General features: G+C 53.6%; 2 protein-coding genes across 13 annotated transcripts in view; one reads left to right on the top strand and one right to left on the bottom strand.

Moving 5' to 3' along the window:
• DLG4 (discs large MAGUK scaffold protein 4) overlaps positions 1-4,965 on the bottom strand; it is a 22,410-nt gene extending 17,445 nt beyond the window's left edge. For 8 of the 11 annotated variants that reach the window (XM_023530382.1, XM_023530387.1, XM_023530383.1 and 5 more), the window contains exon 1: positions 4,454-4,965. In XM_023530382.1, coding sequence (XP_023386150.1) covers positions 4,454-4,483 — 30 coding nt within the window. In that variant the 5' untranslated portion in view covers positions 4,484-4,965. The remainder of the gene's footprint in view (positions 1-4,453) is intronic. The other 3 variants (XR_002780219.1, XM_011359670.2, XM_011359672.2) reach the window with 1 other exon arrangement.
• A 2,216-nt stretch (positions 4,966-7,181) lies between these two features.
• Positions 7,182-12,542, top strand: ACADVL (acyl-CoA dehydrogenase very long chain). Of its 2 annotated transcripts, XM_011359667.2 has the most exons (20): positions 7,189-7,356; positions 7,434-7,509; positions 7,783-7,848; positions 7,935-8,007; positions 8,095-8,159; positions 8,265-8,399; positions 8,826-8,970; positions 9,230-9,359; positions 9,454-9,579; positions 9,926-10,124; positions 10,362-10,466; positions 10,906-10,992; positions 11,077-11,139; positions 11,238-11,339; positions 11,417-11,514; positions 11,593-11,665; positions 11,761-11,833; positions 11,921-11,993; positions 12,077-12,152; positions 12,227-12,542. In XM_011359667.2, exons 1-20 carry the CDS (start codon positions 7,295-7,297, stop codon positions 12,365-12,367), a joined length of 1,968 nt encoding a protein of 655 aa, XP_011357969.1. In that variant the 5' UTR covers positions 7,189-7,294; the 3' UTR covers positions 12,368-12,542. The 2 variants fall into 2 exon arrangements, with proteins under 2 accessions (XP_011357970.1, XP_011357969.1); XM_011359668.2 differs by lacking the exon at positions 7,783-7,848 and having other exon boundaries at positions 7,182-7,356; positions 12,227-12,528.
• The last annotated feature ends 44 nt before the right edge of the window (positions 12,543-12,586 follow it).

The following is a 12,586-nucleotide window of genomic DNA, read 5'->3' as shown; positions in this document are numbered from 1 at the left end:
TTACAGCGCCTGCGCAGTGCGGGAGAGCGTCACGATGGGAGGTGGGGTGAGGGCAGACCCTCTTAGCCATCAACTTCCGTGTTTCCTCTGGTCTACTATTCTGACCCGTCTACAAATAGAGACAATCCTAAAATTTACCAATTTATCGCTCCGGTTCTCAGGGACCACTTATTCCACCTAGTCTCTCACCCCTAAAATCATCAGGCCTGTAACTATTCCTGAAACCATCGGGCTCTTAACTATTCCTCACCGGACCGCTCATCACTACTGGACTCTCAGGGTGCAGGAAAGGAAGCAGCACGTCTCTCCCACTTCAGAAGGACCCCTAAAAGATTTAAACTGTCTCCCACAAGCCCCTTCTCCAATCTCCCCAAAGATTAATGTGGACAGCATCCCCTCAGATGCCAAGACATCTATTCTAACCAGCAGTCCAGCCCGATAGCCAGATAATGCTTCTCAAGAGTTTAAGGGCCACAGATCTTTGTCGTGCCCTCAAATTAATCTATCCCCTAAATCATCCCTTTTAAAGTCGTATCTATTCCCGATCCACTAACAGAGACCTTGAAATCAGTGCAAATATTACCCTTGTTCTAATATAAACATCAAATGTCCTCAAATTCGTTTGAGGTCCCCTGTCCAAATCTCTGAATCTAATGAAATACTCCTGACTTTCTAATATATCAGCCCCCAATACCACCAGACCTCAATTTCAAGGAATACTTAATGTACCAAAAAGTCGATCCTCCAAAATAAATTGCAACCTCTTCAATTTATTCCCAAATCCTTAAATTAAAAGATATTTTCCTATTCCTTTACTTTACTGTTTCATACATTACTCCCTTTTCTGGCTGCTTCCCCTGCCTCTCAACATCCCCTCCACGATTCTGAATTCCAATTGTGTTGGAAGATTGCTCCCAAATATATCTATCTGCCCCACACTGAAGCCTTAAAAAATATTCACCAAATTAAGATCTGGCCTGTAATTTGCAGTGACCCACAAATTTTCCAGAACACCCCAAACAGACGGCCTCGAGTCTCTTCAGAGGCTTCCACTGCCTCACAACTGGACTTGAAAGTATCTCTTCCAAATATTCTCCCATTGAACGCCCACCTTTCCAACTCTTAAAGCCCAGTAAGCAGTCTTCTCAAATCTTCTTCTCTGGCTTCTCTAAAACGCCCACACAGGCAGAAAGGACAGACTTCCCTACAATTTCGCCTATGCACCCTCTTTCCTATTGACTGGAGCCTATTAGATGGGTCCCCAAGATGACCCCCAATGCCCTAATTTCCTATCTGGGTAGAATGCTTATATCTTCAGAGGGAGCCAGTGCGGAAGGGGCTGGACTCAAAATTACTTATAAAATAAAAAATGCAGTGTTCTCCACCAGTGGGCGCTGTGACCCACTAAGACCCTCCCCCACCCCAGCCCATTTCCTTTTTCCCTCCATTTTCCGTTTCCCCGTTGCCTGGCGACGCAGCAATCAAGGACTTCGCTGTCGCCTAGCAACCGTCTCCCAGGAACATAGAGCTGAGGTAGGAGGTGCTCTGATGAAATCTGAACAGGCCTCCATCTTAGGAAAATTGAGACGTCAGATCGCCAAACTCCTGGATTCTCCTTTCCAAAGTCCCCCACGCCTAGCAGTTACTTAGACAACGAGCTCCTCAAACCCTGTCTCTTTTCCGCACATGGGATCACGCCACGCCCCGCCCCTGCCGGGTCAGCCCCGCCCTCACTTCAGTCAGTCCTAAGGTCCCGCCCCTTTCCGCGGGCTGTCGCCCGCCTCCCTAGAGAGAGTAAGCCAGATCCCGCCCAACTGCCTCCAGAAGACCACGCCTCCGTCCACTTCCCGCCCATTTGCTCCCCCGCCCCCCGGCCTCGCCCACACTGTCCCTCCACGCCCCTTGTCGGCCAATGATGAGGCAGTTAGCCAAACTGCCCCGCCCCCGTCACCTTAGCTTTGCCCAATAAGGACCACCCGGAGGGTTTAACTGCTTCGCCTCTCGGGCTCTGGCCAAATACCCCAAGTCTTTACCCACTTTGCCCCTCCCCCACGAGTTCTGCTCCACCCTCCGCCACCCTCGCCCGGCCCTCAAGTCCGCCACGCAACTTCAGTCGTCGCCGGTTACCATGGCAACGGCGGCAGCAGCTCAGGGAGAAGGGGGAGGGACGGGGGCGGAGTGGGAGAAAGATGCTCAGAGATCGAGAGACACCGGCAGAGATAGAGGCACAGAATAAGAGCCAGTGATAGCTACAAAGGCAAAGTTAGCACAAAACACAGGGCACAAAGTAGGCATTCAATAAATGTTCCTTAAATTACTGCGGCAGGAGTCTAAATATAGGCAATGAAAGATGGAGGACTCTCAGACGGAGCTGGGAAGCTCTACGACCGCAAAGCCTGAGCACCCCCTACACCACCCAGCATTTTGGGGGGGGACAGGAGCCGTTTGCCCCCTGCTGGCTTCTCCAGGGCTACCCTCTGCCGCCCTGGATAGAGATGAACTACAACTCCCAACAGCCCTACAGGCAGCAATCCTCTAACACTGAGGGGTCTTGTGCCTCAGGGCCTTATGGGAGTTGGAGTCCCTGCCATCCCGAGACTGACAAGTTTTCCCACCAAGGAATGTGGCAACCCTGGGTCTCCACGCCTCTGTAAAACCCCAAATGCATGATCTTCTCTGAGCAAGGCTCCTTCCTTAAGAGATACTCAACCTTAGGCTCCATCGAAGGAGTAGAAGCCTGGGAGATGAATAAGCGCACCCCTCCCAGAATAGCTGCTAGTGCAGGCAAGCCCTTCACCCTCGCTCACATATGTGTTCACGTGTTGGAAGCTGAGCCCACACATTCCAACTGGCTTTCTAAATACACCTGTACACGGGACCACAGCCAGGGAGCCTAAGGCTAAGGGACAGGCTAAGGGCAGGAGACAGGAGGAGCAGAGGACCAGAGGACATTAAAGGAGAGCAGGCCAGAGAAATTGAGGCCCCTCAAATCTATTGAAACTACAGGGGATGGGGGAAAGAAGCGTGGGAGAACGCTCACAGAAAGGGCAATGAGCAGATAGCCCTGGAGAGGGGGTGGGAACTCCAGACCTAAAGGGCCTCAGCCCCCAATCTCTTCCATCCATGCTCACACATGCACGATGCATGTGTACACACATTAGTGAGTTTGTGGCAGGGAACATGTGTGTCCTCAGCTTCCTCCCCAAGAAACAGCAGTTCCCACTAAATATAACCCCCTCCCCAGCCTGTGACTCACCCAGACCCCGCCTCCCCGGCCCCCACTTCCTGTCCCACCCCCCAACCCCCAGCTGCCTGCCACCCGCCCAAGCCTCCCTCCACACACCAGGCATCCAGATTTCCAGTCCCAGAGTCTCACAGCCAAGACCTAGGTATTCTGCATCTACCAGGAGCTTGCTTGTGCTCCCCATCCAATATCACCTGCCCTTTCCAGGCTCCGACCACAGACACCCTGGTACAGATCCTCACTGCTGTCAGCCCTGCCCTCCTCCTACTCTTTTTCACCCAAGTCACCTTAAATCCAGGTGTCCTCCCCCACCTTAATCCCAAGTGTCAGGGATAACAGGAACATTCCCCTCCATCGGCTCTTCTCCTTCTTTCTCCAGTGTGGGAGGAGATGAGGATATTGGGCATCTTCTGGGCCACCCCCAAATTTTGCACCACCCACCTGGTCCCCCTCCTCAAATCCCCTCTCTTCCAAAACCTATCATCCTCTTCAAGAGCTGGCAACCTCAGCTGCTGCAACCTTCTGCCTCCCATGGGAGTACCCCAGATCCTAACCTCACCTGGTCCATTCCCTCAGGTGATCCTATGTCAGGCCCCAGCCCTCTGACAACTCTCAACTCTACCCATTCCATATGATTGAACCCTAACCTGACTGTTCCCTCAAATTGAGAGAGCACCCCCAAATGTTTCTACCAGGAGACGATGATTCTATAGCCTGAAGGCCCACCCCTTACCACCTGCTGACATCCCCAGACCAGTCAGGCACTCACAACCAATAACCTTCAACCCCCATGCCAGAAGCCCCCTGACATAGGACAAGGCACTTTAAAGCCAGCTTGTTCCCCAGGAGGAAAGAGGATCCCCCACATAGCCCACCTTCTAACATACATGAGTCCCATCTGAACCACGTTTCTCCTTAAATAAGTCCCCCTCAAACATCACTGGTTAACCCCAAAACCCACCAGACCCACCAAACCACAGTATACCCCCAATTTTTCATTTCTCTACAGGTACAAAGGGATCACTTCAGGGGGCACCTGTGGCCAAACCCAGCATTTTCTCAAGCGTGAACCCCAAAACTAAATTAGGACCCCCAATACATCTTCTGATGCGCTCACTCAAGGGCTCTCAGCCCCTGATTAGGTATGCCTAACCTCTCCCCGCAAACTCAGACCCTTCCCCCAGTTTAGAGCAGCCCCATAATGCTTACCTTGGTTGTCACTATACAGAGACAGTCCATGTTGGGGGGCCTGGCCGCGGCGGCGGGTAAGGGGCTCTGACTTCATCAGAGTTTCGTTCCTCCCCTCTTTGGGTTCTCACCCCTCCCCCCTCCGCACCCCACTTTTGCAGGGGGGGCCAGGATGGGGGGAGGGGTGAGAGGGGAATGGGGGGTTTGGAGAAAGGAAGGGTAGGGTAGCGTGGGAGGGAGGGGAAGGGGGCCCTAAAAGGGGGTCCCCAATGGAGGGGAGGGGGCTTGGGGAGCACACCCCGGTTCTCAAGAGGGGCGGGGGCACCGGGGGCTAGCAGCCCCGGAGTTCAGGGGCTGGGGCATGAGCTGAGGTGGAGGAGGGGACTGGATTTCAGGGATCCCCTGGGTGGGGGGGGTGTCTTGCCTACCAGCCAGGGGCTAGGGACCGTACGGGGGAGTTGAGGGGGGGTTGGAGGTGGCAGCGGCCGAGGGAGCCGTGGAGCCGAGGAGGGAAGGGGAGAGAGGAGGAGAGAGGAAGCAGGGGGAGGGAGGGAGGGAGCAAGGAGCGAGAATGGGGGGTGCCTTGGCAGAGTTAACTCCTTCAGTGCTGGCAGGAACCCGGATAATGGGAAAGGAGATGGAAGCAGAAGCAGAGAGGCCGTAAGGCAAACATGGAGACCTGGCCAGCCACCAGCAATGACAGTAAACATGATGAGGATGGATTTCATTTCTTGTAGGAGAAAGCATCCCTAGATGGGCTGAGACCAACCATGGTTATCTAAATACTGAAAAGAGGCCATGGCAGGGCTAGTGATGAGGGAGGGGCAGGCAGGAGGGAATCCCAGGGGCTTAGTTCTCCCTCCAGATCCACAGGAGGAAGTCAAAAAAGACTTCCTGGACTCTTTAGTGCCAGAAATTGGGGCAGGCAAAGAAAAGGGGGGAGCAAGAGGGAGAAGGGGCTAAAGGACAGGAAAGTGCATTCTCTGTGCCCCTGACTCAGGATTTTATCCCCAGGGTCTCCAAGTCTCTCAGTTCAATTATCAGTAGTACTTTGCTCACTCCTCTAGCCCTGCCCATTCCCTCAGGAAGTCAGGACCCCACTCTCACCCCCTTACCTCACTCTCTGAGATGGAAGCCTCATAATAGTCCAGGATATCTGTCACAAGAACAGTGCTAAGTTACCCTCTTCCACCCACTGCCTCCCTGGCCACCATCGTCTCACCTTTTTCTGTCTGGTAAGGGAGAAGCTCCCCCAGCCAAGGCTGGTGGACACTGAGGAGGGACATTGTTGGGGATGACCCCTGCATGAGGCTCTTGCTTGGACCAAATGATCTCCAGGCTCCCAACCAGTCCTCAAGTTCAGTAAATTGCCCTCACAGGCCCAGGCCAGCCTTTTCCACCACTGCCCTTCAGAAAATTGGGGCTACTTACCCAGCAAGGCCTGGAAGAGGTCACTGTGTAGCACCGTGAGGAGAGGGGGTGCCCATCGCAATAGTGGGGGAGCCAGGAGCCAGAGGGCTGACCTGGGAGCTGATGAAATGCAAATGAGGGTAGGTGGATTGGGACAACAAAGAAAAACAGCTCAAAGCACTCACGTCCTCTTTCCAGCCTTTGCCCTTTCACCCCAGGGTCTATGGAAAGGTTCCAGGAGAAGGCTCCCCAGAGTCTCAGCTCCCCATTCCACCCTTAGGCCTCTCCTCCACAAGGACACCTGTTTTTCACCTCTTGGTCTCTCAGACATCTCTCTCTTCTCCTACTTTAATCTCCCTAATCCTCCAGTATTGGAGCTAAGCTGCCTTCTCCCCACCCAATTCTAGCTGTTAGGTGAAGTAGTCATTCTCTGAACTGACCCAATATCTCATTCTTCCCCAGGTACCACTACCACCACCTTGCTCCACATAACCTGGCCCAAAGGACAGGCATAACGTAGCTACACTTTCCTAAGGGATTGGAGAAGAAGATCACACCTAAGAAGGCTCCAATAGCTCAAAAAGAAAAGTAATTGAGCCTAGCACTCTCTCTCCTCCTGGGCCTGTCCCCAGTTGTAATAGCAGAAATTACCTGAGACTTTTTGCCCCAGGGCTACAGAAGTGTGGGAGAGGATAGAAACATGAGAATTCCTATAGTTTCTCTGGGTCCTGGGAAGACTCCATTTGCCTAGAGGCCTAGAGGTCTAGCCTGAGCACATGGTCTCAGGAAAGAACAGAGGACAGAAAGATAGATGTTGAGTAAGTTCTCAGATGTCATAAGGGGGAAAGAAGAGGAGAGCCTTCCTACTAGGAAAATTTAGATGTTCCATTGTTAGTGATACTCCCTAGGCCTTAGGAGAATATGCTTGGGACATTCCACCCCAGCTTGAGTCCCCCACCACACCATTTCCCTCCCTTTTGTGGAGACTGATTTTGAGGGACCCCAAAGAGTCGCCTCTGCCTCTGGCATCTATCTTACACTTCTCTCTTCCCACCTCTCTTTTCTAACTTCAGCTGGAAGTCCTCCTTTCAGACCACCCTCCATCTCTCAGATTGTAGTTGCCTAAACTCGTCTCTCTTCAGTCCCAGCCTATCCCATCACCCCTTCTGAAGGCTACACTCTAGTTGGAACAGGAGGGATGAAGGAGTTTGGGGGAGACAAGGGACGTTTGGAGCTATCGGGACGTTTGGAGATCTCCTTAAGTCAACCAGAACGCAGAGCTAAGGGGCGCTCCAGAACTACAGCTCCCAGCATGCCCCGGATGCCGGAAGCACCGCCCGCCGCCGGTTGCATTGTGGAGGATGAGTCACGGTGCGGGTACCCAGACTTTTTGGCTGACAGAACCAGTGTTAAGTCACAGCTCAGGTCTGTGACAACTGGATTGGTTCTGACATGCAGGCGGCGAGGAAGGCTCCTAGCGTGGGACGGCAGCTACTGAGATTCGGGGACGGAAGGTTTGTATATCCCTGAAGGGACTGGGCAGTGGGCCTATTTATGGCCCAGCCCCGGACTGAACTCCCATTTCTCTCAGCTCGCGGCCCTGTGCTCTGTTGGGACCGCCCCGACCATGCCCTGCCGGACGACTATATGCCAGTGGGGCCACTCAGGTAAGTAACGGCAGGTTTGGAAGCGGGAGTGGGGGTTCAGGGTGGGCGTCCGCCTCCGCTTTCCCCTCCCTGCCGCGGACAGGAGTCTCCCTCCTGGTGCCAGTCATTTGCTAACCAGCCTGGCACCGAAAGCAGGGGAAAGGGCAGCCCAAGGGCGTTTAAACTAGGGGAAAGGTCACCGGATACGTTCTTCTGGCACCTAGCTCTTCGCCTCTGCTCAACTTGGCACTTTGGCAACTCTTTCTCTGCCGCGCTAACTATCCTTTTCCCCAGGCGGTTCTGGACAAGTCAGATTCTCTCTCCTATGAGTCTTCGAGGAGGGAAATACAGGCCAATGCGGTATGTGGCCTCGGAGTCCGGCAGAGGTTAAGCCGGGGGCAGACTCACTCCAGCAGGCTCCCTGAAACACCTTTCTCCCCGTGCAGGAATCCAGGTCCTTTGCTGTGGGGATGTTCAAGGGCCAACTCACCACTGATCAGGTGTTTCCGTACCCCTCCGGTGAGGAAAGGGGTAGTCACAGCTGGGCAGGGACAGCACAGGTTTCCAACTGCCTGGTCTGACCTGCTGGTCTCTGCTAACCTGCAGTGCTTAACGAGGAGCAGACACAGTTTCTCAAAGAGCTGGTGGGGCCTGTATCCCGGTTCTTTGAGGTGAGGAATGACTTGGGCTGGGAAATAGTTTGATTTCTGATGGGATGGGAGAGATGTCAAGGAACTCAAAAGGAGCCTGTATGTAGGACCTTGTGCCTTCCCCAGGAGGTGAACGATTCTGCCAAGAATGACATGATGGAGCAGGTGGAAGAGACCACTATACAGGGCCTCAAGGAGCTGGGGGCCTTTGGTCTGCAAGTGCCCAGTGAACTGGGTGGTGTTGGCCTTTGCAACACGCAGGTGAGGGAGCCCCTCAGTCACTTCCCAATATCCTGGTCTACTCCAGTTTGATGGGTTCAGCTCCATCACCCCTGAGGCCAAGGTCTCTGTTAAGCCTCTGCCCTGGGGGCCTGTGGGATGTTGATTCTCCCAATGGGTACACACTTCTTCCAAACACCAAACTACATACAGTCCCCTAGGGCCATGGACCTCACCCAGGTCCCCAAATCCTAATAAATCTCTAAGGTAGAGAATGCTTGACATGGGGTAGAAAGACTCCCTCCCACCAAGGCCTGGTTGGACATGAGCCAGTGTCCTCTGCCATGGCCCTACTTCCTCATTTTGTGGGGATGCCCTGGTCAAGCCCTGCCCTGTTGCCCACCTTTCCTGCTAAGGGCAGGCCCACATGCAGCCAGTTACAGCTCCAGATGCCTGCTTCCCCTCCAGTATGCCCGCTTGGTGGAGATCGTGGGCATGCATGACCTTGGTGTGGGCATCACCCTGGGGGCCCATCAAAGCATCGGTTTCAAAGGCATCCTGCTCTTTGGCACGAAGGCACAGAGAGAAAAATACCTCCCCAAACTGGCATCAGGTGAGGCAGGCCTAGGAGCCCCAGGGATTGGGGGTGTCTCGGGCTTGGCACAAATTAAGCCAGTGCTACTTAGATCACCACATAGTTGGGCATGTTGGTTGGGGGAGATTCTGGGAAGGTATCACAAAGAGGCCAGAAGGGAAATGGGAAGAAACTGAATATTGCCAGAGGTGTTGAGTAACTATGGTGCTGAGGAGTGGGGCACTGAGGGGCCATGCCCAATGAGGGCCCAGTATAAAAAGAGTTCTCTGCCAAACAGGGGAAACTATAGCAGCTTTCTGTCTAACTGAGCCCTCAAGTGGGTCAGATGCAGCCTCCATCCGAAGCTCAGCTGTGCCCAGCCCCTGTGGAAAATATTACACTCTCAATGGAAGCAAGATTTGGATCAGGCAATCTTCCTATTTCTCCCCTCCTCTCCGCCTCTGCCCATTTCCAGGCCCCACCACTCTGTCCTCCACGCTGACTACCCTCATTTTTCCACAGTAATGGGGGAGTGGCAGATATCTTCACAGTCTTTGCCAAGACACCAGTTACAGATGCAGCCACAGGAGCCACAAAGGAGAAGATCACAGCTTTTGTGGTAGAGAGGAGCTTTGGAGGTGTTACCCAGTGAGTGGGTTTGGGAAGGAAGAGGTTGAGCCAGGGTGCGGGACAGTACTGAGCTCCAGAGTAGATGGCTGTTACAGGTCACTGGGGATGTATGTAAAAGCTAACATGCTGGACAGCATGTTCCCTTTGTAATACATATGTAACTGATCTAAAGCTTTAGCTTCAATGACCAATGAGCCCACCACATGGCAGCAGGAGGGCCAGGCCTCAGCCCTCTGGGCATGCAGGAACTGTTGCCTGCACCCCTTTGCGGGCTGGAAGTTGTAGTTTCTCTTTGGTTCATAAGGAATGAAGGGGCAATTTTCCCTACAACTTGAACACGCCTCTGCTTCTTTGTCTGTCACAGTGGGCCCCCTGAGAAGAAGATGGGCATCAAGGCCTCAAACACAGCAGAGGTGTACTTTGATGGAGTACGGGTGCCATCAGAGAATGTGCTGGGTGAGGTGGGAGGCGGCTTCAAGGTTGCCATGCATATTCTCAACAATGGAAGGTTTGGCATGGTTGCAGCCCTTGCAGGCACCATGAAGGCCATCATTGCTAAGGCGGTGAGTACCCTGCTTGAGTCTCTAGCTATCTTGAATGAGTCACATTATCCCCCTTCTCATGTGTCCGTTCCCTTGCAGGCACTCTCTCTACCAGAGACCCCTCCCACACCAGCTGTTCCAAACCTGATAGCTTAGGTCTCTGTCCAGCCTAGACTGAACTCTTCTTGGTTGTGGCTCAGCCCAGCCTCCATCCTGGGAGGACTAGAGAACCACAATGGGACATATGTCCTTCTGCAGGTGGATCATGCTGCTAATCGTATCCAGTTTGGGGAGAAAATTCACAACTTTGGGCTAATCCAGGAGAAGCTGGCCCGGATGGCTATGCTGCAGTATGTGACTGAGGTAAGGATCCTCCCACAATCTTCTCCCAAGAGCCCTGTGGTTGTCTTCCCGGTCGGGTCAGACTACAACCCCCAGCAGCACCTGGGGCAGTGGGTCTCCAGCTTTACACCAATGCCCTAGGGGATGCGGGGAGGCATAGTTAGCTCAGCCGCTGCAGAAGAAGAGCCATGCTGTTCTGCTGAGGTGCTTCTAGTGGTACCTGAAATTTATTTTACCCCCCACACCTATCCTTACGTCTTCACCCTTTTCAAGAAGTCAGATTTCTGGAAGCCCCTGATAAACTGGCTTGGGGGACCAAATATTTCAACATGCCTGACATATGGAGTTAGAAGTCAAGGACCACAGGGAGCTGGGGTAAATCTGGTCTTGGAGATTTGGGTGATCGGGCCAAGTCTGATGAAACTCTTTTCCTTCCCACATCCCAACCACGCAACCTCAGTCCATGGCTTACATGGTGAGTGGCAACATGGACCAGGGATCCACGGACTTCCAGATAGAGGCTGCCATCAGCAAAATCTTTGGCTCGGTGAGGTCCCAGGCCTGCGGGGAGGGAGAGCCCAGTTTGGGAGCTTGGCTCTAATACCAATCTTATATGTTTCTTTGTCCCTAGGAGGCAGCCTGGAAGGTGACAGATGAGTGCATCCAAGTCATGGGGGGCATGGGCTTCATGAAGGTATAGGAGTTTTCTGCCTGGAGTAGCTGCAGTTGGGCCAGGAGGAGTAGACAAGCACATCTCAGCAGGGGCATATGATCTGTCTTTCACTATCCTAGGAGCCTGGAGTAGAGCGTGTGCTCCGAGATGTTCGTATCTTCCGGATCTTTGAGGGGACGAATGACATTCTCCGGCTGTTTGTGGCTCTGCAGGGCTGTAAGGTAAAGAGGGGGGAGAACTGGAGGGGGACCAGGGGTGAGACAAGGAGTCTTGACTCTTAGACCCTCTTCCCCCACAGGACAAAGGAAAGGAACTCTCTGGGCTTGGCAATGCTCTAAAGAATCCTTTGGAGAATGCCGGCCTTCTGTTAGGAGAGGCAAGCAAACAGCTGAGGCGGTAAGCTTAGGGGCCAGGGTAAGGCAGGGCAGAATGGGGTGGTATATGGCAACTAACCAATCACCTCCTTCCTCTAAGGCGGGCAGGGCTGGGCAGTGGCCTGAGTCTCAGTGGCGTCATCCACCCGGAGTTGAGTCGGAGTGGTAAACTGGTAAAGTAGTCAAGAGTGGTGGGGGATAGCCTATGTCAAGAGCTGATAGGGCTGGGCCCCCTTCTGAGCCCTGGGTGCCTTCCTCATTTCTTCAGGCAGTGCAAGCTCTGGAGCAGTTTGCCACCACAGTGGAGGCCAAGCTGATAAAATACAAGAAAGAGATTGTCAGTGAGTAAGCTCTATACCCTTACCATCCCCTCTTTTTCCTCTCCCTCCAACTAACACCCTCCCTACCCCACCCCATCTACCTGACAGATGAACAGTTTGTGCTGCAGCGTCTGGCAGACAGTGCCATTGACCTCTATGCCATGGTGGTGGTTCTTTCCAGGTGAGGAGACAGTGTGGGAAGCCTGAGCCGCAGGGGGTTCCTAGGGTCACAGCCCATATTTATTTTCTCCTGCTTCCCACCAGGGCCTCGAGATCCCTGAATGAGGGCCACCTCACAGCCCAGCATGAGAAAATGCTCTGTGACAGCTGGTGTATTGAGGTGAGATCTGGGATTGCCATGGGCAGGTAGGGGGCTCAAGACATAGGCCTGAACCTCTCCTTCCCTCTCTCTAGGCTGCAGCCCGGATTCGGGAGAACATGGCTGCACTGCAGTCTGACCCCCAGCAGCAGGAGCTCTTCCGTAACTTCAAAAGCATCTCCAAGGCCTTGGTGGAGCAGGGTGGTATGGTCACTAGCAACCCCCTCGGCTTCTGAATATTCCCAGCCAGGGCCTGGCCAGGAATGTGCCTTCTCTCAATCTCAAGCCAAAGCCCAGGCCCCTTTCCTGTGGGCCCTGGTACTGCCTTGAAGGGGCTTCACTCCAGGACTGTGCCTGCTCTCAGAGGGAGTACTCACTGCCTCACAAATAAAGTCTAACAAGTCGTGCTTTGCTACTGTGTCTCAGTCCTTTCCCTCAGTGCCTGCCTCCCTCCC

This window comes from Pteropus vampyrus, unplaced genomic scaffold (assembly GCF_000151845.1).
Source record: "Pteropus vampyrus isolate Shadow unplaced genomic scaffold, Pvam_2.0 Scaffold50, whole genome shotgun sequence".
NCBI lineage: Eukaryota > Metazoa > Chordata > Mammalia > Chiroptera > Pteropodidae > Pteropus > Pteropus vampyrus.
This window is presented reverse-complemented; position numbering and strand designations above follow the sequence as displayed.

Excerpts from the sequence above, each read along its gene's own strand:
- ACADVL (XM_011359667.2), top strand. The coding sequence starts at position 7,295 with ATGCAGGCGGCGAGGAAGGCTCCTAGCGTGGGACGGCAGCTACTGAGA. Across the intron at positions 7,849-7,934 it reads GGGAAATACAGGCCAATGCG|GAATCCAGGTCCTTTGCTGT; the intron begins GTATGTGGCCTC and ends CTCCCCGTGCAG. Across the intron at positions 8,400-8,825 it reads TTGGCCTTTGCAACACGCAG|TATGCCCGCTTGGTGGAGAT; the intron begins GTGAGGGAGCCC and ends CTTCCCCTCCAG.